The 26,060-nt window shown below is 43.4% G+C and overlaps 1 protein-coding gene across 1 annotated transcript in view; it reads left to right on the plus strand.

Annotated features, from left to right (window-relative positions):
- Positions 1-26,060, plus strand: part of KIF15 (kinesin family member 15) — a gene marked incomplete in the record, with an annotated part of 170,400 nt that overhangs the window by 70,734 nt on the left and 73,606 nt on the right. Inside the window, 6 exon segments of the mRNA XM_073630416.1 lie at positions 2,795-2,918; positions 6,895-6,983; positions 7,573-7,782; positions 9,734-9,908; positions 12,037-12,175; positions 12,832-12,973. Coding sequence (XP_073486517.1) covers positions 2,795-2,918; positions 6,895-6,983; positions 7,573-7,782; positions 9,734-9,908; positions 12,037-12,175; positions 12,832-12,973 — 879 coding nt within the window.

Raw genomic sequence — 26,060 nt, forward strand, 5'->3', positions numbered from 1 at the left:
CTTTCGGAACGCCGGGTGATTTACACATGGAGTGCTGACAGTCAGCACTATCCCCACATAGGTAAGTAGGGAGGGGGTTCTTAGCACACGCCTGTGGTCATCACCAGCAGCCAATCAGTGTCCGAGTCCTTTACATTTAAAGAGAACAGGTCTCATGTGGGGATCTGCATTGGACCTCCCTAGTCCCAGCAGGAAGCACGATCCTCACAGGGGCTCTTGAAACACAAGTATTTTCCCATTTTCTACACCCGACTACTCCTCGTTTTGTCAATTTGATTGTAACACTTGCTTTACAATCTTACTCCAGCTACCATATACCCCCTTGGTACAATCCTCACAGACTACTTTCTGCACACTGGTGTGCTGCTACATGTTCGGCATTTCCAGGTAAACCACTTTTAAAAAATCCACACTTTGGCACTTTATGACTTTTTGACATTTATTGTTGCATTTTTCCTCACATTGTTGTTTCCTTTTCCACCCATACACTGATCACACTATTTGCAAGCACACCCTTTCCTCCTTTCTTCTTTCTCTCAGCTGTCCCTTCCCACTCACTTTCACCCTCCCCAGTTTTACACGTACCACAACGCCTCTTCCCTTTCAGCACAATTTCTATACACTTTTACCTTCCCGCTCCTGCTGACCCAGTCTTTCTTCCTCTCCCCTCTACTTCTTTTTTTCCTTTGTGTCCTCTTCTTGCTCTCCTTTCCTTTTCCTTTGTCTTGTCCTAGGCCTAGGCAGCACTTCTCTCCCCCCGTTTTCCCTCCCCATCTTTGCGTCCCCCCCCCCCCCCCCATCTTTTCCCCTCACCATTCACATCATTCCTCACCAGTTTCCCCACTCTTCCCACCCATTACCTTCCCCCCCACTCTCCCCTCCCTCAACCTCTATCCCCCCCCCCCCCTTCTCCTCTTTTCCTTTCTTCTTCTCTCCTTCTTTCCTCTTTTCTTTGCTCCCCTTTCCCTTTCGTCCTTCTCAGTTAGTCATTTCTTCCATTTCCCTAACCTCCTTTTTTCAGTTTACAGTGTACATACATCTATACACGCCCTACAATCTTTGACTCAAATTTACAAAGATATTTTAACTGTGTTAAAATTTAGGCCAAACAGCCTTAAAAAAAGCTTATATTACTAATATCATCACTGGATTTATACAATTTATATAAACAGATGATATTATTCTTTCCAAATGCTTTCATTGATGTTGCTGCTTGATGTTTAGGCCACAGGCGCTGCTGATCCACCTGCCCCTTGCCAAACGCGGGGTATTTCCTAGATGTAAGTCATCGCAAGTCGCGCAGTTTCTGCTTGGCTCCCTCTCTTGGGGTGTTGGCAGACCGGGGTGCCCTGGTGTTGGAATCGGATAGTGGAGGCTGTTTTGAAAATCGTAGGCTCAGGAGACATGGCTATACACATACTTTTGGTGATTGTTTAAAACTCTCATTATATATAACTGTGCATAACCATGTTGGTATTACTTCATTATGTATACGAAATTCTCCCACAGCGCATGCATTTCCTCTGAAGAAGACCCGATGGGGTCAAAACGCGCCAGGACTACCCAAGCGCTTTTGTATTGCATAATTTATGTATAGCTTTGTACATGCTCCTGTGCTTTTAATAACTTTATGTACACAATTCATGTTTTTCACTCTAATGTCCTACGTTTAATAAAGTTACCTTTTTAAACCATACAACATCTGTTTTGCTGCCTAGAAAGCCCCTTTATTCTTGGGGGTAAATTCCCGTTTTTGCAATCACCTGTGCTGCTCTTTCTTTCCCAGGTGTCTCCCTTCCTTTTGTAATGGACAATTAGGTCTGCGGAGTGGTGTCCACACTTTTCATTTCTTTCCCTCTCTGTACTTTTGAGCTCAAGGGTATCTACAGAGCCACAAAAAAGGGCAATTTTTCTTGCAGCTCTGGGTAAGCTACTAATCCAGGGGGCCATCATACCCATACCAGGAGGGAGTGGACTGATTACTTCTATTCCAGCATGTTTATGGTTCTCAAGCAAAACGTGGACATCCAGCCTGTTCTGAATCTCGAGGGTCTCAGCAAGTTACTGTAGGTTTAGGGTGAAATCCACGTGTTCAGTGATTACCTCACTTCATCAGGAGATAGATTTTGCTGATCATTCCACGCTCCTTAAAAACTGCTTGGGCAGAAGATAGGACTGTATTGTATGGAACAGGCCAGATGAGACTTTGGTTAAATTACTCTATAAGTGTACAAAATGGCATATGATGGACAGAGTTTAGAGTGTCCATACAGTCTTTCTACATCACACAGTGGCAATATTTGGCCTGATAGAATGATACAGATAGAATGATGATAACTTCTAGAACTGTGCACTTTGATGTATGCAAATATTGTTTTGTTTTTATCCTAGCGTCATTAAGTTCTGTATGTATAGTAAACCAAAATCAAGTGAACATTTGTCATGGTAACATTGTTAGGAGCTTCTTCAGCAAAACAAATTGAGAATAACATTATTTTTTTATGGGACATTTGGAGATATTCAGTATCTGTAGACCCTTGTGTACATATCGCCACAGTGCTATTTTGAGACTTGGCATGCTGCTGCAATATTTTTTGTTCTAGATAGTCTCCCTTACCAACATTTCCCACTCACTGGAGATGTCCTTTCATAAGGCTTACATAGAATGTTTGTAATTCTATAATAGGACTTCTATTCATACTGTAGATTGCATTGCTACTCAGTCAGCCAGTGAATTTTGTGTCCAGCTCTTCTCTAGAGTTAATTCTAATTTGTCATCATTGAACACCTCCAGGCTGTAGTTAATGAAGACACCCAGGGGAATGTGAGTCAGCTACAAGCAGAGGTGAAGAAGCTGAAGGAACAGCTTTCTCAGCTCCTTTCTGGACAGATGCCACAGGATATTTCTATTGCCAGAGGTGAGATGAGAAATCAAAAGCATTTCCTATTACCTGCTTAACTCTTTCACCCTCACACTGTGCATGGCATGATAATGATGTTTCTAGCTGTCACTGCATAAATAATTTGTCACAGCTCTGGATGTCAAATTCCTTACAACTGACATTTTTATTTGACTTTTTAATTAAGATTTTTTTATGCTAAATCCACTTTTGTGCAGATTTTAAAACTTATTCTTGGAGATTATTTTGGTGGTAAAATCTTGTTTATTGATCAAAAATGCATCTGCCATTACAACATTTGTGTTTACTTCCCATAGTCAGCTGTCAGTTTGATTGCTAAAAGGTGTGTGTGTGTGTCTTCCTGGCATTCCCAACTTTAGCCGAAGTGTATTTTGATTTGGACTGAGTAAAGGCGAGTGCTTATTTACAGTTGGGGAGATCCTCCCCATTTCCAAAAAGAAAGTGATGGAAAATGGCCTTAGCAGGGACACAACACATTAGTATTGAGAACGGCTTAGAACATATTTTTATCTCTTTCAGTGTATTCATGTGACCAGCTACCTTCCCTGTTTCTTGTAAGGGAGCTGTATGGAATGAGGGCAGTTCTTACTACTGGGCTCATTAACTTCTCTCCACGTGTGCATTTGCCTGGCTTCCCCTGGGTCCCTTGTAGACGGGCTCTGGCTGCATGCTAAACTCCCTGGGGCTGCATGCAGCCCATGGGACACACCTGATGTAGTGCAAGGGCCTTCCTAATTGAATAAAGAGTGAATGGCTAGATGGTGTGTTGTCCTATTATATACTTTGAGTCAATTTAAAGGAGATTATACAATCAGATTCTATAGTGTATGGCCACATTTATACACCTAAAATTGCCTAATTGCACTTTCACTGTCACAGAAGTGCAAACACATTTTGCCACATGAAAAAGGTGACCAATGCAGTAAAAAAAACTCGCACCACGGCAAAATGTCCCATGAACTGCTTTTGCCACGTGTAGCGCAGCCCATTGAAGTCAGCGAGCTGCCCTAAGTGTGTCACTGGAAAAAGGAGCCAAAAAAACATGCACTCCCACTACTCTACTTGTGACTGGGGCCTGGAAGTGAAATGGATGAGTTTACACAGGAAAAATGAGGCTCCAAACGCATGGCAAACAACACAAAAATATGCACTTTGCTATACGTTTCAGAAATGCTGCAAATGTACTTGTGTTGCCATTACATGCTAAAAGCACACCAAGTGCGGCAAAAGCACCAAAAACTGCGGTAACGTACCATGCTCTGCTCCAAAAAAAGTTCTGGAGCTTCCCTTGGGGCAATTTGTTGAGTGTAGGGCAGCTCATTCAAGTAAATGGAATGCCCTATGCGTGACGAGTGAAAATGCCCCAAAACACATGTGGGAATGTGAGTTTTCACTACATGGAGATGTGAATGGGGCCTGACGAACTAGTGTGTCTGTCCACTCCCTCCTATGTACTTGTATAAAGATGGCCATACACTATGCAATCTGATTATACAATCTCTGTACAATTTCCATTAGATTTACCAGAACTATGGAATAGGATGACACACCTGACCAATCCATTCCATTTCTATCAAATCAGACAGGCCCTTGTACTACATAGTTGATGGGAGATCTAAAGGAGATTGTACAATCAGATTGTATAGGAAGTGGGTGGAAGGTAGTATTGTAATGAGGGAGGTGTGGTCCAGAGTGGTTAATACACCCTATCACACCCTCTTCTGTGATGCAACAAGGAAGAAATGGCTTCTGGGAGATGGCCTAACAGGAGGTGAAAGCTGAGGAAGCGATAGAATCTGAAAAGATTTAAACGTCCTGTGGATAAGGTAAGTGAGAGAAAAGCACATTGGGATAGCTGGGCCAGAAATCGCATTGAAAAACGCTTCTATTATAAAAACTGAAATTCTGTCAAAGGTGAACTTATCCTTCAAGCTGCCCATACACTAAACACAATTTGATCAGTCCCTGTTGGCCGCCTCCTTCCCGACATCCTTCAATTGAAAAATTGCCAGCTGAACAGCAGCTACATCCAACCAGATGCCACCGCTGATCTGGTATTTGACAGCCAGTGGGGATATTTTGCTTTTGTCTTTTTAACCCCTTCAGCCCCAGAAGAATTTACCCCCTTCCTGAAGGGCTATTTTTTGCGATACGGCACTGTGTCACTTTAACTGACAATTGCGCGGTTGTTCAACACTGTACCCAAACAAAATTGATGTCCTTTTTTCCCCACAAATAGAGCTTTCTTTTGGTGGTATTTGATCACCTCTGCAGTTTTTTTTATTTTTTGTGCTATAAACAAAAAAGTGACAATTTTGAAAAGAAAAAATATTTTTTGCTATAATAATAAATATCCCTTTTTTTTTTTTTTTTTTTAACAAAAAGTTTTTCCTCAGTTTAGGCCGATATGTAATCTACATATTTTTGGTAACACAAATTGCAATAAGCGTATATTGATTGATTGGTTTGCGCAAAAGTTATAGCATCTACAAAATAGGGGATAGCTTTATGGCGCTTTTTTTATTTTTAACTAGTAATGGCGGCAATCTGCGAATATTATTATTATTTATTTTTTATATCTATATCAGGACTGCGACATTGCGGCAGACAGATCGGACACCCTTTTGAAACCATTGACATTTATACAGCGATCAGTGCTATAAATAGCCACTGATTACTGTATAAATATCACTGGCAGGGAAGGAGTTAACACTAGGGGGCAATCAAGGGGTTAAATATGTTCCATAACTGTGGGGAGATGAGACTGACTGACTGGGGGAGGAGACCGATCTGTGTTCCTATATACTGGAAAACATGATCTATCTCCTCTCCCCTGAACGTGGATTTCTGTGTTTACACACAGATTCACGTTCTTGCTCTGTCATGAGCTATCGCGGGTGTCCGATGGACATTGCGGGCACGCCCCCCTATACCCTCTTAAAGCAGATTTGCGCAGGGGAGCCATTCTGCCACTGTCAAACGATGGTATGCGGTCAACATGTGGTTAAGGTAACTTTGCTGTAAAAGAGTAGTAGTAGTTTACTAATCAAAAATGCTGTACCTACAAACTACATACAATTTTAGGAAAACCTATGTATGACATGTAGAGTAGCAAAAACGGGCTCCCAATATACCGCATAAGCTACCTATCCTTTCTAGCAAATGAGCTTAGACAAAGTATACGATAAGGATACACTAAAAGTTACTAGGGTTGTAGATTAAAGAAGTCCGGCCTGAGTTCGTTTGGCTGGGCTTCTCCTACAAGTCACAGGAGTGCAATTAGTTTTGCACTCTCATGACCCGTTTTCAGCAGAGAGTGGTCTGAAATTCGCTCTCTGCTGATGTCACAGATCAATTCAGCACCGCGTTATCCCGACTCTGGGAGTCTGGATCCGCCAGCTGCCTGGGCTGATGACCATCTCAGCTGCTGCTCGCTGCCCCTCCACAGCTCCGCTCTCCAGTGAGCTCCACACAGAGCAGAGATTGACAGGCAGCAGCTCTCTGCTCAGGGAGCTGAGAGAACCGAGCCATTGGTGGTGTTCGGTGGCTTGGTTCTCAGTGCAGAGGCGGCGGGGGGCCAACATAATTTTTGGTTCCATGACCTCCGTAAATCGGTCAAACAAGTTAATTAGCATATGAATAGAGGAAGCCCAGCTTCTAAAAGTGATAGTATCCAAATGCATCATTCCATATATTTTGCTAAACATAATAGCCACTTAAATAGCCATAGCAACTCAGGGGACAACTGCCAGAATAGATGGGCCGCAGCAGGAGATTTTCCATCTACGCTGCAGAGTACTGTATACAGTATGTGTATAATGTAGAGCGAGGATGTTTGTTTTGTGTTTTTTTTTGTTTTGGGGAGGGGGTTGGAAATTTGAATCTGTGAAATGTTTTGCATTTCAGTGCGTTGTATTTAAAATTGCTTTCCCCTATATGTGTTTTCATTATAATTCTATATCTTTAAATCCAGCTCCTTCCATTGATGAGCCAATTACAGATTACATGAATAACTTTTTAGAGGCAATGATGCTTTTGGAGAAATCTGAAAACGAGAAGAAGGTAAAGTTATGGTCCATTTAATCATATTGGTTAAAATATTTTGACAGCGCATAAAATTTAATATTGCCTAAATGAATAGATTTAGTACAAAATTTCCTGCTGGCACTTTCTGCAGTTGCTAATTCACAGTGGGCTAGCACAATAATTAAAAAATTTAAATTGCTCTTTCAGTTATTTTAGGTCAACAGTGTGGACATCTGCATTGTCATAATATTGGGGCTATGCTTCCTATGTGAGATTTTCATATACTGACGTAAAAGTACATGTTTCAGATATGTATAAATACAGACAGTCAGAACAATTTAGTGATGTTGTCGTCTGCATTTATTTTTTTTTTGCGCCTACTTGTTTGATGTTTGTACCAATAACGCTGCTTGCTGTGTGCTGTCAGCACTTCCCATCTAGATTTGTTACAAAGGTGGGCAAGCAAATTGTATGTCTACTTTTACCCATGACTTGCTGCAACAGTTCTGTTACTGTTGATTCCCACTTTGTTGGTTTCATTGCATGCTAAATGTACTTTGTTAGTATGAGTTTTGGAATCAGAAGAGCAAAATTTCACCTTTTACAGTTCAACATTATTCTGTAGGCCTTATTACAGAAAGTAGCTCAGCTGGAAGACCTCTGCAGCAAGAAAGAAAAATTCATACAGTCAAACAAAATGATTGTTAAATTCAGGGAAGATCACATTGCTCGACTTGAGAAGGCTCATAGAGATGGTCAAGCAACCTTGTCGAATAATGAACAGGACAACCTCATAGCAGAGCTGAAGGAAGAACTCAAAGTTTTAAAAGGACAGGTAAAAACTAAAATACATTAAAGCAGAAAATGTTGCTCTAATCGATCTGTATTTTTTGTTGTAATTTAGAAATTATTGTAGTGTGTTGTTTTTTTTTTTTTTAACAGTCAAATTTTTTAAACTTTTTTTTTCTGTGTTTGTATATAGGAACCCTGTGTACCTCAGTACTTTACTTGTATTGGCCTTCTACCTAATCTCTGTGTCTGAACATGAGGACTGATCTTGCTGTTTCAGCAGATATTGCATGATCCAATGCTTAGAAATTTGTTGTTCATGACTTGCCCTGCACAATATTCCAGTAGCTTTTTTTGTCAAGTTGAATATGCCTTTCAGTGGTTCTTTTTACTGTGTCAGCATATTAGTAACACAGAAGTGATTTGCCTTCAATACGTAGGGTAATTATCAGGTTAGATCGGAATTGTCCTAATGTGGCAGATCACAAGACAGAATTTTGGCTTAACTGATATTTGCATTCAGATAAGGCTAAACTGATCTCATGTGAAGGGTAGCCAGAAACATTTGAGTTGAGCTATGTTTTAAAGCTATGGTTTCCCATTTTTTTTAGAATCCTCAATGGCTTGCTTGTTGCCACTAGAATGACACAAGGCCAAAGTGATGGTACTTTTTTTTTTACCTTTTCAGCTGTAGCAAGTAATCGCAGGCAGGTTAGTTTAACTTCTATAGCCAGGAAGGGTAGAGCTTGATAAAAAGCCACATTGTTTTTGCCAGAAAACAATATTGTATGTAATAGATGGATCCAGAACATACAAGATGTCAAAACAAAACTGATTGATTTTTATGCGGAAGTATGCAAAAACTTAGACAAAGGAGTGGCTGTGGATAAAGTATCCAAAAAACAACACAAACAATATAACAAGGTGCCAAGTAATGAACACTCTTGCAGTGGTGTCGAACTAATGTGCCAATCTCATATAAAAATTCAATGGACACAGTGAGTAAATGTTATCCACATTAAAACAGAAAACCTAATTTTCAGTGTGCAGTGGAAAAAAAGCATATCTAAACCACTGTGACTCTTGTCTGAGGCGCAATCACAAACTACCCGACCAGCGGGTATAACGTGGCAAGATCCATGCTCCCTTGAAGGTGAGAGTGAAGGAAGCTGCAGCATTCAAGCCAGCAGGGACACTAGAGCTGCTCTGTCAGACTGGAAGTGCATCACTGCTAACAGGAAGTCCTCAAGCGGCCATATTACCGGAGTCCTTAGCCAGTAAGCAGGTCTAGCGCCCCCGCTGGCTTGAATGCTGCAGCTTCCTCCACTTTCCCCTTCCAGGGAGCACGGACCTTGCTACATTATACCAGCTGCTTGGATGCACAGGTCGTAATGCAGACAGTGTAGGTTTGGACCTGTGCACCCGCTCCTGCCCACAGTATAGTCGTAGAACCTTTTCAAGTAAAGATTTGTTACTCTTAAGACCTCTAACTGTGAGTAATCTAAAATGTTTTTGCTTTCACTTCTATAATCTTTACATGGGTTTTTTTTTTTCCCTCTCAGTCCTTAAATCTTTATCTTATCTTAAAATGCAGTGGGTTGCCAGTTCAATCTAATTTAAAAGCTTTTACCTACTTGTGACTTCAAACTTTTTTCATTTTTATTCAGTCCCCATGTCCGCGTTCAGACTTGGCCTACCCAAAAATCTAAGACTGTGCTTGCCACTCATGACTGTTTCTCACTTAAAACCTACACGGGCCGCAAAAGTGTAAGCTGCATGGCAAGGTGGCAGTCTTCTCATAAATGGCATGGTGGAGAAGGTCTTTCTTTATTGCTTTTAACATATAAGAATCCTGGATATACCTTTTTAGAATTGCAGTATTTCGTTTCTTTGCTTTCTATGTTGATTTTATTGTAATGCGCAACTTTTCATAGTGGGAAATTGCATAATTTTCTTTGAAAATAGTTGACTTGTCTCTCTATATGTGTTATATTTAGATTGAGCATCACCCTCGAGTAGCCAAATATGCCTTTGAGAACCACAGTCTAAGGGAAGAGAATAAGAGTCTCCGCTCTCTCCAGTCTGTAAAACGAGCACAAGAAATTACCAATCAAAAGATCGCAGACCTTGAGAGAGCTTTCTTAGAAGCTTCCTCATGTGCAAAGAATAATGGTGGGAAATTTTTTATTTTCTGTTTTTTATTAAAACTGATTAGATATTCATCAACTATTACCATAGGTATGACAAATACTACAAATGTGTGACCACAGCTAAATAAAGAAATAAGCCAGAAATGAAAAAATCCCTAGGACATGTGTTGGTGAAAGGTTATCCTCTGGCCTGGCTCCTTGCCTTCTGTGAGGTAGATTAAAACTTAGATGTGACCAGGGCTCAATAATTTTATTTGGTTTCCATCCTTTGCAACTTTAGGACTGTCACCCTGTGGTATGGACAGGTCTTTGAAGCGGAACTTCATCTAAAAAGGGATGCTCTCTCCTCCGCCTGTATCGGAGGGGATATACATACATACATACATACACTCGGATCACCTAGGCAATCTGATTTGCCCTCCTCCCCAATGCGATCTCCTGGGATGTGTCCCAGGGGGTCTGGGTCCATTGAGAAAACGCAGTGAGACTGGCGCATCCATAGTGGGAAGCTGGCTATGAAGCAACAGGAAGTCACAGCTGGCTTCCCACATCCAAGATGGCGGCGCAGGGAACCCGAAGACTGGTGAAGAAGTGGCGCAGGTGAGGACAGCTCTGGATCCCTGGCTGGTGAGTTTTTTTTTTTTTTTTTAATTTCCAAGGCTTGTTTGGCCATACGTCTCTTCTGGGTCTGCAAGAGTCCCAACTTTAAGGTTGGGGTCCACTCAGATTCCTGACCGGCAGCCTCTCAGCCTCACTGAGACCCTGAGCCAGCCTCTCCTTCCCTCTTCACAGCCTGGTGCTCCAGTGAGCGCTGGAGGGGCAGACAGAGAGCTGGTGACTGACAGTCACCACACTCTGCTTAGTGAAGGCCGAGAACTGAGCAATCAATGATCATGTGATTGCTCAGTTCCCCGAGCTTAGAGCCAGTGGGGGACAGCTGCAGCATTTGATTGATGCTGCAGCCATATGAATATGATTTATATATTTTATTTTTTTTACACTATGAGGAATCTTTGGCCTTTAATACTTTGTCACTGACCTGAAGCAAGTATGCAGGAGTTTTGACTTTTTTCTCTTTCCTGATCTGCTTCTTGTTCCTGCTCAGTAATTTAAACTTCTGAAGCAAGTAGCCTAGCATTTTAAAGAGGACTCCTGGATTGATTTCTTATTGCTCTCAGTATAGACTTCATACATCCATACTTCTGGATCACAAGATTCACACATCTTTCTAAGTGCAACGAGCTGGAATATCGTGTGAATCCTGGATGATTGTGTGTGTGCATCTTTATCCAAATGTACACTAAATGCATATCTACCATTATTTTGAAAGTATACGTTTGTCACAACTATAGTATTGTTTTTTTTAATATATAGGGATTGCAGTACTGGGGGTTTTGCGCAGTTTGTGAAATGAATCACCTTAGCAATGTTTATAGGCAGGGGGTTGCAGCATTATTACACAACAGAGCACAGAATCGCAGACCATGGTTGCCTGAAAGCCAGCTCTGACTACAGGAGTCAGGCAATAATGGCCTTATACACAGGAAGGAAGCCTCTGCTGCACAAAATAACCTCTCTTGACAGGAAAATGTTGATACAAAAAAAATTTCAGGCATTTTAGCACTAGAAATGGCTTCTAATGACTTTAGGAAAAGTCCTGCAAGCAGCATCTTTGGGGCAGCTTGGGAGCGCTGTATACGCTCCCAAAACACCCTGCCCATTGAAATTAATGGGAAGCGCTTCCAAAGTGCCTGAAAAGTGCTTCGGAAGCACCGCAACACGGGCGATTTTCTTTTTTAACCCCTTCGGCTGCTAGCGGGGGATAAAATGCCCCACTAGCGGCCAAAAAGCGCCGCTGACGCTCGGCGGCCCCTGTGTGAAAGTAGCCTTAAACTTAAAGTTGCTGTCTAGCAGAAGTGGTTGGGTGTTTGTTTTGTTTTTTTTTTCCTTCGTATTTTTATTTTGAAAAGGTTGGAAATCTGTATTGACCTATGAAATCAGATACCTAAAAACTGTTGGACATATTTTTTAAAACTATGACATTCACTGCAGTTGAATCAAACACCTTTTGTAATATATATACATATTCCCCTAAATGTATGTTTTGTTGTTTTGTTTATTTTTATTAATGATTTTTCTTATCTGTCCAGCTTTACCAATGCACTCCACACCAATACCCTCTGAAAATAGTATGGTTTCTACAGAGAGGCTAAAGGAGAAGTTACTTCAGCTTCAAAGTGAGCTGGCCACAGCAAAACAAGAATATGAAGAATTTAAAGAATTGACAAAGTTAGTTGATAGTCGTCTTCTAATCCTTTTAATACAATGTACCCTAAAGGTAACATTTACAAAGATAATGCATAGGCTGCCATTGAAGAGCTTTCATTTAATAAATTGTACTAGTTGCCTGGCTGTTATGCTGATCCAAAGGCTCCAATATTTTCACTGACCCCAAACAACTATACAGATCAAGAGCTCTGACTTGCAAGAGAAATTGGCACTTAGTCACCTCTTTCTTCCATTTTAGTCATGCTTCTGGACAAATTAATCACACATTTATATGCATGAACATTTTTCAAAAAGATATTTAATGCTTGGAAACCGCAATTGACTTTTAAAGATTTCTGAGGACTGTATCCTTAGGTAAGCAATCGCATAACGCCCAACAGCCTTTCTAAACGTCTTCAAACCACCTTTTGCTGGGTCCACCAGTGATCAAAGTATTGGCTGTCAGAGGAATGCATGACTGGAGCAAAGATTTGTCTATTGCTCTTGATGGCAATTACTTAATATTCAAGGATTCCTGTAACAAGAGCAGTCCTTGCCACTAGCTGGGGGATTTCAGCACAGCAGAGGTGCCTAATATTGAATGTCTAGTTAATTTTAAATGGTAATACAGAATTACAGTTAAGCTCTAACAATTTGTATACGTTCGAATCTCTTAGGAAGAAGCAGGTTGAACAGGAATCTGAGCTTCAGTCTTTGCTCAAATCTAATCAGCATCTTGAAAACATTTTTGAGGCCATCAAAGCTCACAAGAGGAATGAAGTGTCTCAACTGAACAAAATACATGCAGAAACAATAAAAGTAAGCATCTATAGTACTGGACAAGCCAAATAAATGTGCACCTAAATATTATCTGTATAGAAACTGTCTATTGTGCAGCTAATACAAAGGAAAGCCATATATATTTTATTAACTGTAGTGTTCCCCAAGACAATCGGACACAACTCACAGGCACATGTTAGCTTACCAATTAGTTGCTTAATTTAATTCTTATGCCGTGTACACACGGGCGGATTTTTCGGCATCAAAGGTCCGACGGACTTTCGAATGAACGGACTTGCCTAGACACGATTGCTGTGGTTGTTTCATCCACAACGATCACACCAAAGTCCAACGGATTTGTACGTGATGACGTACGACCAGACTAAAATAAGGAAGTTGATAGCCAGTAGCTTCCCTAGCGTCGGTTTTCGTCCGTCGGACTAGCATACAGACGAGCGGATTTTTCGACTGGACTCGAGTCCATTGGAAAGATTTGAAACATGTTCCAAAGTCCGTCTGATTTTCGACCGAAAAAGTCAGCTGCAGGTCCAATGAAGTCCACACACGGTCGGATTGTCCGACGGATTCTTCCCGTCGGACCAGTCCAGTCCAAAAAGTCTACCTGTGTGTACACGGCATAAGTCGTACATTAGGGGCGTGTCTGGATGGGATCCAGGAAGGACGTGTTTGAGCTGAGCTCCACAAAACCAAGGAGAATCTAGTGCCATCCTTGCCTTGATTCACCTTTTCGAGGCGCCGTTTTTACTGCACTAATGCCTGGACCCTCTCTGTTGCAGCCTTGGCGAGGTTTCAGCGAAATTTGGCTGACTAGCCCTGTCTTGGGCCTGCTGCTTGGCCTGAACCACGGACGCCCGTCGCCATCTTGCGGCCTTCAGATCACCCAGGGGCCTTGGCTTCTCATCTCCAAAATCCGAGCACCCTGCCCCAGCTTGTCAGAGGCAGCGATCCCCGAGGAAATAGACCACGCCCGTAGCGGTGGAGAGTCGTCTGGAGATCCATAACACCGGCCTCAGTCCCCCGCGGCCTGACGCCTCATTGCAGCCTGCAGACCCAGCCTGGCTAATCCTCTGGACGCAGTGAGTAACTGGGCAGCTGCCTGCCTCTCCCACTCCGGTTACCCCCTGGCTGTGACTGTACACCACTATACCGTCGGGGGCCCGTTTTCTGCACCATATAGAACCTTTCTAGGCCTGCACAGTGCGGTGATCACCCGGCTGGCTACCTCAGGAAAGTCCGCGGCTTCGGCCTACACTGGAGACCGGCGGCCATCTTGCTGCTCCCATTACACCCTATCTGGCTCTATCCAGCGCCACTTGTCACACAGCTGGCCTACTTCTGGAGGACGGCGGCCATCTTGGTACTCCAAGTACTCCCCATATCAATTTGCTCCACACTGATCACAGAGCTCCTGTTCCTCTAGGCCTGGTGCAAACTGAGTCTCCTAACTCTCTTTCACAGCTGCTAATAAGACCTTCTTCATAATTGCATAAGTATCTTAATGATAACTGTGATATGGGGGGCGTGGCCTAGCGATGGCTGAATGAGGATGCATTTCTAAGGAGCTCCTGGCTTCCCCCTGTTCTTCACGACCAGAAAACACTACTCATTAAATGCAAATGCGGCATGAACAACCCCAATCGCTATAGAACCAGATCGGCGACCCGTAGGAACCCCTCTAGGACCTTACAAACTGATATCCAGAGATTTCTCAGAAGTCCGATACAGACCCCAACGGGGGCCATTGCAGGATCCCCACGTGCACCTCCTATGGCGGTCAGTGTGTCTGCACAGCTTCCCTCCTCTGTCTCACTCATAGAGCCGGAATACCTTTCAGAGACTCCAGCAGCCTTTAGATCAGACATGGCTGGCCCCTCACAAACCCGGGGCGTCTGGAGGAGGATCTTCGCAACATGCTACAGGCTCTCCCCACGGAGGCTGACATTGAAGCCCTGATTCTCCGCATTGAGGAGGCACATAGCAGAGATATCACTGAGGTGAGGTCAGACCTGCATTCTCTCACAGAATGAGTAGACATGGAAGAGGCTGCGATCTCTGATTTGGAACTGAGTGTCAGCTCTCGAACACTCGCAGACCTCACAAGCTACCTTGGCCGGGGAGATGCAGCTACACCTGGAGGAAATTGAGGACCGCAGTCGTCGAAACAACTTACGGCTGCAGGGACTTCCAGAAGCGACAGGGACGGAAGATTTGGCGGCCATATTTCACATCATACTAGAGGCCCCCCCCACCGATGCTAGAAATAGATTGGGTGCACAGAGCACTGGGACCCAAGTCTACAGATCCTGACAAGCCCCAAGACGTGCTGTGCAGACTGCACAGATACTCAAAGGACATCATCCTTTTGCAAATCCTGGGATCATGGCCGATTGAATTCGATGGAGCTACTATACAAATCCTCCCCGATATGTCGAGAGCGACACTGCAGAGAAGAGCCCTTTTGAAGCCTGTATTGGAAACAGCGAGAAGAAATGGCTTCACCTACAGATGGGGGTATCCCCTTGCAGTGACTTTCCGAAAGGCACAGGTGTCATTTACCCTCCGCTCTCCTGCTGATCTGTTGGCACTCTTCACATTTATGAATGCTGAACCTGTGCAGGTACAAAATTGGCTGCAGACCTTGCATCGATCAGCTGGCCGAACGGGTCCCCCGTCAACGAACCGTCAATCACAGCCTGCCCGCTTTCAGACATACAGGAGGCATCCACGAGACCCGTCGGGAGAATGATCACGTGACTCTTAATCAACCCTCATCCCCTGAGCACAGATTTCCAACCCTCGGTTGACTGGTGCCTAACTTCCCCACTTCTTTCTCCCTCTCACAGCACCGTTTATTATCCTACACCCAATGCCCGCTTGCTGCCATCTGCCGAGGAACTTGTGACTACCCAGACACTCTGATGCCGAATCCAAATGGTGCCTCTACCCCCCTGATTAGAGAATTGATTCTCTCCATCCCTCTGGGGGTGTTGGCCCCCCCACAGTTCGTATTGGAAGGAACTTTATGGCACTTGCAGAGCAACATCGAGGGTTCAGACAATCTCAGGAACTTCGGTGACCCTTCCTCCCTGGGAGCAGGACTAGAAAAAGCTAATTCAATGAAGAAATAACAGACATAGGGAGAACGGAGACTATACCTCTGAGACAGGCAGAATGGGTGACGCTGCATAGAAACATTAAATGCATAACATGCTCAATGTTCTCTAACTAATGCTGCATTCCTTTTCAGATTTGCGTTGATACGGATACTATTCCCTATTGACAACATATCGAGGTGCCCTAGTGCCCTAATTTTTTCTCTTCCTGTGCTGGCATATCCCGGGGGAGGGGGTGGATTGGGGGTATATTGCCCTTTAAGTTTGGGGAAACAATCCAGCGGTTGCAGCAAGGGGGGGCTGATGACCCCAGTCCCCCCCCCCCCCCCCAGGAGGGAATGGGTTTTGGGAAACCCACATATAGGCACATCTTCTCCAGCAGACAAATGTGGAGCTTTAATGCCCCTATGGGTCTGCTGTGGATTGATTCGAGGGGTGACGATGGGCTAGTGGGCATTGTTTCTCCCCCGTGAGACTAGTCTCTCCCGCGATGGGGGGGGACACAGAAGCGGAGGTAGCAAAGGTTTGCTGTAATGAGACAACAGGGACCAGTAATATACATTCCTTCGGAGGGGGAAGTAACTGCTGAGAGGGTGATTGGGTTAAGGACTTCACATTTATTTTTCCTTCAAAATTAATATGTACGGTATAGGTACTCAGGGAAATATTTGCATTCTATGATCACATGCTACTGATTAATGATTAATTTATAGATGTTAACATTGTTTGTTCATTTACGAATGTACTATCTGAAGATGTGCAGTTTACCATTGCTAGCTTAAGTCCACATGCTCTGGATAAATATATGAAGGCTAGCGTAATTTGCTCAGGTTTACATGTTCTAGATTATTTGCAGGTTCGCGATGTTTGATTAGGCTTAGATGATATGGACAAAAACAGATAGGGGGGCAATGGTTGTTCATATACTCATACTGTAGATGATCTCATGAAGGTTAGCATTGTTTGCTCATGTTCAGATAAATACGTGGAACTTAGCACTGTTTGCTCACATTTATATTGTTCATGCCTGCAAGAGATTTGCCTATTTTGGTCGGGGGTCAGGGGGGGCCGGCTAGCTGCCTTGCGGCCTCCGCTGAACACACTCCCAAATAGGCTAACGCTTACCCCCAGTCTGTAGCTGGGAAGCGTTTAAGCAGTATTTTTGCTGCATTTAGTTTGCCTTTTTTTTTTTTTTTTAATCTTTTCTTTCTCTCCAGAGGCAGGGGTGCCCAGTTTTTAAGGCAACTGCCGCCTTTCAGCACTATCTCCACAGAGGTGCTTTTCCCTTTCTTCTTAGTTCTATTTTTTTTTTTTTTTTTTTTTCCTTTTTTTTTCTCCTACTTACTTCCATTCCCCCCCCAGTCCTCCCCCCCTTCCATGGAGGTTCTGAATGTGACCTCGCTTAACGCCAAGGGCCTTAACACACCCGAGAAAAGACTGATGCTTTTACATGATTTGTACCGTATTAAATCCGATGTGGCCTTTATACAAGAGAGACACTTTAGGGATGACAAATTACCCATTAAAAACAAATCATTCCAGCTGGTATATCATTCTACCAACCGGACAGCTAAATCAAGGGGGGTTTCTATTCTCCTCTCCGGAAGAGTGCCATGGCTGCTTATAGACTCCATTACTGATCCAGGAGGACGCTACCTGTTTGTGAAGGGCATGATCGGAAATAACAAAGTCACATTTGCAAATTTATATGCCCCAAATGAACAAGAAGAAACTTTTCTAGGTAGGACACTAGTGAAGCTGACCAATTTCACGAAGGGTCAGCTGATTGTAGGTGACCTAAACGTCCCACTAATTCCAGCAGAAGACACATCCTCGGGCCTCTCATCTATCTCCCAAGGTTCTCGTAAACGTATTACCCACTCACTTCATAATAGCCAACTAATTGACGTATGGCGTCTCCTCCACCCCACAGAGAGGGGTTTCACCTTTTATTCCTCCCCTCACAAGACGTATTTGCGCATTTCCTCATCCCCCATGCTCAGCTACATGCAGTTCGCACCTCCTCCATAGGCTCCATCACCTGGTCCGATCACGCTCCTATTTTCCTGTGTTATGCGCTTTAGGACTCCATGTCCACCAAAGCTAACCAATGGAGACTAAATGAAAGTCTCTTGCAAGACAAGGACGTTCTGGAAGACATCACTAAAGAACTCAACTACTACTTTACCACTAACGATACCCCAGATTGTGATCCAGGCATTATATGGGAGGCACACAAAGCGGTTATTCGCGGTGTGTTGATTAAACACGGGGCTAGGATCAAACGGAAACGTACCGGACAACTTAAATCCCTACTTACGGATCTTGCCGTCCTGGAACTCCGTCATAAAAGAACACAAACCCCATCTTTAGAGAGAGCACTCCCTGTTAAACTTACACAAATTACGGATATGTTACAATTGAAAGCCAAGGCAGCGCTGCAGGTTTGTAGGAGATTCTCATGAGTCCGGGAAAAAATGTGGGAGGTTGTTGGCCAAAACTTTGTGAGACCAGAGACTAGTAACATATATCCCACATTTAGTACCCCCCAATAAACCAAAGGTTACTAAACCACATGAGATTACAAGAGAATTCTGGGAATTCTAGAACACATATTTTATAATCTACCGACCAAAAACCCTTCTCGAGATCAGATAGCCTCCTATCTAACATCGTCACATATGCCTCAATTATCAGACGCAGACATAGCCATCCTTGAAGACCCATCACCATAGAGGAACTCCAGGAGGCGGTCGGGGCCACTAAACAGGGGAAGGCATCGGGTCCAGACGGCCTTACAGCCCAATACTACAAAACCCTTCCCTCTCTTGCCCCATACATGGTCAAGTTGTTCAATGCAGTGGGCTCGACTGCAACAGTTGCTGCCGACACCTTACTCGCACACATCTCGGTGATCCCTAAAGAAGGGAAAGAGCCAACGGCCTGTGGAAGCTACCGACCAATCTCGCTCCTCAATCTGGATCTCAAACTCTTTACTAAGATACTTGCAAATAGGGTTCAACACCTCATCCCAAGCCTGATACACTTAGACCAAGTGGGCTTTGTCCCTACTCGAGAAGCTAGGGATAACACCACAAAGGTACTGAATCTGCTCCAGGCAGTAAACCATTCAGACACAGTGTGTATTTCTTGGCACCGATGCGGAGAAGGCCTTTGACCGGGTGAACTGGAATTTCATGCTTGCTGTCTTACGACATGCTGGCTTCGGCACCAAAATGATGCAATGGATTTCAGCGATCTATTCCCGACCAGCAGCAAGAGTCCGGGCCAATGGTGTTTTATCAGACACCCTTGAAATCAACAACAGGACATGCCAGGGGTGCCCATTGTCGCCTCTCCTTTTTCGCCCTGTCATTGGAACCATTTCTCTGCATGGTCCGAAATAACCCAGACATTGAGGGAGTTAAGATAGGGGATTCCCAGCATAAGGTTTCGGCATATGCCGATGACATGTTATTCTGCCTTACAAAACCCCTGATTTCGCTCCCTAACCTGATGAAGGAGTTTGAGAGATACGGAGACCTCTCGAATCTCTAGATTAACTTCTCCAAGTCTGAGGCAATGGGAGTTAATTTCCCACAAAAGTCAATTGTACAACTACAAAACAACTTTAAATGGACTGATAAAGCACTAATGTATCTAGGAACATTGGTCCCCGCCAATTTAGCCAAAATCTTTGAGCTAAACTTCCCACCACTACTTTGGAGCGTCAAACAACTCCTAGACAAGTGGTCCGCCGGTCTTCATTCTTGGATAGGATGTTGTAACATTATTAAAATGAGCATCCTCCCCAAGTTTCTATATCTCCTACAAGCACTCCCAATCCATATCCTGGCTAGTTATTTCAAACAAATTCAATCGGTATTCTTACATCTGGGCACATAGACGCCCACGATTACAGCGTAAGCAGGTAATGCTACCTAAGCAATACGGGGGTTTAGCAGTGCCGGACATACGCAAGTATCACCAAGCTATACATCTGAGTAGGATGATAGATTGGAACAGACCTGCAGATTTCAAGTTATGGGTTCGTATTGAACAGGCCCAATCGGATGTTCCTCTTGGTGGGGCTTCGTGGTGTTATGCCTCCCTCTCACGGAAGATGAAAAATCACCCCTAATAGGCAATGCAGCTAAAATGCCAATATCTCTTCAAGTACATCACCCCTATACCCAATTATGGGGAACCCCCTTTTCCCTCCGGGAAGTGGTGGTCCCAACTTTCGAAACCTACGGGACTTGGGCCTTACACAGGCTTCCAGATTTGTACAGGAGGGGGCATGGCCGACGATCCCGAAGCTGGTGGACCAGTCAGGTCCCTTCCGGCTGGATTTTTGGGGTGCCCTTCAGCTCTCCCACTTTCTGAGAACTCTCCCGGCTCTGGGGTTGTTTGCCAGGCCCCTTAACACCTTTGAGGAATTCTGCTCTGAGACGGTGACAATGCCCCACATACTTTCGGCTAACTACGAGTTGCTAACTACCCTTGTGGAACTGCACGTGTTGAACTGCATACAAAATTGGGAGCGGGACCTAGGTAAAAATTTCAGCACAACACAGCAACAACATATCCTAAGGTTTACATACGAATCTTCTATCTGCGTGAAAACACAGGAGACCAACTTCAAGATCCTAACCAGGTGGTACAGAGCCCCAGTGAGGCTGAAAAAATTCTTTCCAGACACCTGATCAGTGCTGGAGATGCAGGGAGGACAAGTAATGCGAATATCTTCTGAACCTGCACTGTTCACTCCAACCGCAAAACTGGCAATGCGGTGCACTGCAGGGGGCTCCTTTTCACACTAGACTTTACTACTGCTTTTAGGGGCCCCAAATGGTAATTCAGGTACATAGGGTTAGCTGCTACCTTCTGGAGATTGAACTTTAGCAAAACAAAGCTGTAAGGACAGCCTAGTAGAACCCCTCTCATGTTCCAGTGCTGTACAGGTCCAGGGCCACAGTGCATCCGTGTGGTGGAACATTGTTCCTGAAGACTTATTGGGGAGTATGTCCATCTTCCTGAAGGTGAAGGCTGTTTGAACAGGGCACGCGCTCTGGATCCTACCTAATATTTCCGACCTACCTTGTTGGGACTGCACAACTGCAGTACTTAAGGGCATTGCCCTTATGGGAAATGGGATGTGCTTAAACTGTTCCTTGAGTCCCCTAATAGGTTAACTCACGAGTGCTGGCTACTATGCTTGCAGGCCATTACCAAGAGGTGTATGAGAAATTCTATCAGTTGGGAACCACTGATGTGGATCTTCTGGCATCCCACGTTCAATGTGAAGCTGGACCATGGATCCTCCAGTGATCACAGTGGATTCTATGGTGACATTTTGGGACCGGTTCTCACAAATTTATGCCTTACTGGTGTTGCAGCTTCTGCTTAGTGAAATTTGGGTGGAAGGAGATCCGATCACCCCAGCTTGGCCCAGAAGAATGTGATACTCTGACATCGTGAACCTGTTGGTGGAAGATCCTTGGGCCCTTCCTGATGGATCCAACCTTCTGTTGCAAGGTCTGATCTTCCATCCTTTACAGTCGCTGGCTTTAATAGCATGGCTGTTTTGAAGCCAGGGTCCTGACAAACAGGAGAGTCGCAAGTACAGTAATACCTCGGTTTGCAAGTAAGCAGGATATGAGTGTTTTGAAAGACTAGCAACCTTTTTTTTTTTTTAGACTTGATATGCGAGTGTTGACTTGATATATGAGCAGTACAAGAAACAGTTTCATAGTTTAATGTGAAAGCAAAAATAAAATAAAAATTAAGTATAGCGCTACGTTTAGAGTGAAAGTGAAAAGCAGCCAATACACCTATAGACTCAAGGCAGAAAAGAAACAAAAGTGTGGCGCTATATATCACATCCACAGCCGTGTGTATTACAATAAAGACATAAAAATAGGTGAATACTACCAAAAAATGTATGACCATAAAATGGATATTGTGTCAAATAATTAATCAGTGTTGATCACATATAAAGTAAATACACAATAATACTTAATCATCAGATGTGCCAGTGATTAGTAGAAACCCGTGCTGGTTCCATGAGCCAGACACCAAACATAAAAAACATGAAACTTTAAAAGTCCATAAAAAATGTGTAGAAAAATAGTGAAGAAAGCATCAACAGAGTTCAAAGGGGGTGATGATGCATAGCCAGATGGTATTCACAGAATTTTAGTCGCACCAAATCTGGCGAGTGGGCAGAAGGGAGACCACAAGTGTGCATAGATTGCACATCAGTGCCGGGGCCAACACCAGGAGTAGAGGAGGCTTACCGGAAAAAAATTGACCTGAAATGGCGTACGCCAGACAAGTCAAAAAAGCATAATAACCATTGGTTCTGGGAAATGCGTCTTGTCAGATGTCATCAACAGATGGTGGAAAGAAAAGGGGGGGTCCGCACGGCTTCCTCTCCCATAGGTCATCCAGCATAAGCCAAACGTGTAGTTTCATATGCCATGCAAGGAGCAAACAAAACTCACATAGCGCAATAACGTTTTAAAACACTAGTTTATTAAAATAATAAAAAACAGACTCACATTTGGAAGAACGAAACAGAGCTCAAATAGCGGCGATCATGAGGGGTCCACCCGACCATGTTTCAGCTAAGGAGCCGTCATCTGGGGTATGGACCACCCTCACCTCACTGCTCTATAAACAGAAGATGACCCCCACTGGGAGTGTCTACAAACCAGAAGTGCAACAAGTAAGAATCACTTCCGGTTTACAGGGTCATAGGATGACTAATTGAATAGTTATATTAAGAACAAATTAATGAAGCAGAGAACCATGTATCTCATGTTTCTAAATTAGGAGATTAAAAATGAAAAATAAGTACAAAAAAATGGTAAGCTGCGCCCTGAATCAGTCCATCTACCATGAACTGGTCAGAGCGCTAGCCAAGCCTCCCTTTCAGCCAGCCTGCTCCTCAAGCCTCACTTTCATATGTGATGCACTTCCCATCACACAGAGAGGAAGTAATACCGCTAGCCAAGCCTCCCTTTCAGCCAGCCTGCTCCTCAAGCCTCACTTTCATATGTGATGCACTTCCCATCACACAGAGGAAGTAATACCGCTGCACTCCATAAGGAGGAAACCAAGCCTCAATCTGAGGCGAAGTGTCAGCAGAGAGGAGAAATAAATCAGTGCACTGAAAAAAGGCATTAGTGTTAAAATAAAAACAGATTGAAAAAGAAAAAAAGGGGATAAAAATTATTACACAAGGCTAATGCTTGCAATAACATTACCTTATAAAGGTGATATAAGGACATTCTAATAAGGTTAATTAGTGATCAATATTACAATCATGGACCATAATATTAAAGGGACACTGCCAATGGGGGACATCAACAGCGTACATATCAAAAATGCATTCTGAATTAAACCGTAATTATCCCGGACTCCATGACATAAATTAAGACAACCAATAATCATCTTGTATAGTAAAAAAATAATAACAATATTCTTTGTCATTTAGACAATAAGAAATCATATTTATATTCAAGCTTGGTTAATAAAAGAGTTGATGTCCCACTCCACGTTGATACCCTGTGGAAAATGGGACCCCAACTCATATACCCAGTAGGTCTCTAAACGCGAGACACCTCTAAGAATCGACCCGCCCCGCCAGGGGGGCACGTACCGATCTATAATGAGAACCTAGTAGCTAAAGGTTTTGACTCCTGTATTTTAAACAAAAAAGAGCGATCTTTTCTAGTCCCCCTTGCTCCACGCATCCCAGTTATATATTACTTGCCCAAAGTCCACAAGGACCCTCTCCACCCCCCGGGTCGACCTATAATTAGTGGTATCAACTCGGTCACCTCAAAGATTGGGAAATATATCGACCTTTTTCCTACAGCCATCTGTACTTAAGATGCCGTCCTACTTAAAAGATACTAAGGATGTGATTAAACTGTTATCGAATGTTTCCCATTCTGGTGACCTTATCATGGCCACTGCGGACGTTGCGTCCCTTTTATACCTGCATTCCACACCGTGAAGGTGTGGATGCGGTACATTGTTTTCTAAACAGGTATGCCTCCCTACCCCAGATAGAATTCATTATTGATTTAATTGAGTTTGCAACACAACACAATTATTTCTGGTTTGGTGGTAAATTCTATCGCCAACATAAAGGGGTGGCTATGGGAGCAAAATTTGCTCCCAGCCTGGCCAACCTGTTCATGGCTAAGTGGGAGGAGGATGTCGTCTATGCCATGGAGAACCCACACCTTCTGTTGTGGGCCCAGTACATAGACGACATCCTCCTCCTGTGGACAGGGAGTCATGATGGTCTGGTTGATTTTTTCGCAACTTTGAATAACAATGATAAGGGTATTGCTTTATCCTTTGAAACTAGTACCACCTCAATCCACTTTTTAGACCTTGTCATTGAAAGAAGTGGGTCCTCATTTATATTTAGTACTTATTTTAAATCCACCGACAGGAACGCATACATATCGACTGATAGTTGCCACCACAGTTCCTGGATCAGATCTGTTCCCAAAAGTCAATTCCTACGATTACGAAGGAACTGAACTGATTCAGACACTTTTAGACTACAGGCCATGACCTTGAAAGATAGGTTCCTGGAGAAGGGTTATAACTCTGTGGATTTAGATAATGAGATCGAAAGTGCTTGTGCAACAGACCGTCAGTCATTATTAGAGGATAGACCTAGACAAACGAATGATGAATTCAAATGGTCCTTCTTGACATCTTTCTCCATGCAGCACAAGCATGTTAAGAAAATCTTTGAAAATCACTGGGATGTTTTAAAAACAGATAAAATCTTGGGACCTCTGTTGCCTAAGACTCCAAAGGTGGTGTTTAAGGGTGTTCCATCTCTCCGGAATAGGTTAGCACCTAATGTCATCAACCCACCAGAGAGACCATCCTTTTTCCACAACTTGATTGGATTTTATCCTTGTAAAAAGTGCTTGGTCTGTAAATTTAATACCTGTGGCAGAAGGGCTAGTCATAGTTTTTCTTCCACCGTGACCGGCCGTACTTACATAATTAAACATTTCTGCACGTGTGCCACTACAGGAATAGTTTATCTTTTAACTTGCCCTTGTGGCAAGCAATATGTCGGCCGGACCATCAGATCTTTTACTACACGGGTTTCGGAACACATCAATCTCATTAAAGTGGGCAGTACTAAACACACTGTCCCTAGACACTACAGGGAGGTTCACGATCGGAACCCTGTGGGTACTCAATTCCTCATTATAGATAGGTACGTGCCCCCCTGGCGGGGCGGGTCGATTCTTAGAGGTGTCTCGCGTTTAGAGACCTACTGGGTATATGAGTTGGGGTCCCATTTTCCACAGGGTATCAACGTGGAGTGGGACATCAGCTCTTTTATTAACCAAGCTTGAATATAAATATGATCTCTCTTATTGTCTAAATGACAAAGAATATTGTTATTATTTTTTTACTATACAAGATGATTATTGGTTGTCTTAATTTATGTCATGGAGTCCGGGATAATTACGGTTTAATTCAGAATGCAATTTTTGATATGTACACTGTGGATGTCCCCCATTGGCAGTGTCCCTTTAATATTATGGTCCATGATTCTAATATTGATCACTAATTAACCTTATTAGAATGTCCTTATATCACCTTTATAAGGTAATGTTATTGCAAGCATTAGCCTTGTGTAATAATTTTTATCCCCTTTTTTCTTTTTCTTTTTCAATCTGTTTTTATTTTAACACTAATGCCTTTTTTCAGTGCACTGATTTATTTCTCCTCTCTGCTGACACTTCGCCTCAGATTGAGGCTTGGTTTCCTCCTTATGGAGTGCAGCGGTATTACTTCCTCTCTGTGTGATGGGAAGTGCATCACATATGAAAGTGAGGCTTGAGGAGCAGGCTGGCTGAAAGGGAGGCTTGGCTAGCGGTATTACTTGCACTTCCCATCACACAGAGAGGAAGTAATACCGCTAGCCAAGCCTCCCT

This window comes from Aquarana catesbeiana, linkage group LG05, assembly GCF_042186555.1.
Source record: "Aquarana catesbeiana isolate 2022-GZ linkage group LG05, ASM4218655v1, whole genome shotgun sequence".
NCBI classification, from domain to species: Eukaryota; Metazoa; Chordata; class Amphibia; order Anura; family Ranidae; genus Aquarana; species Aquarana catesbeiana.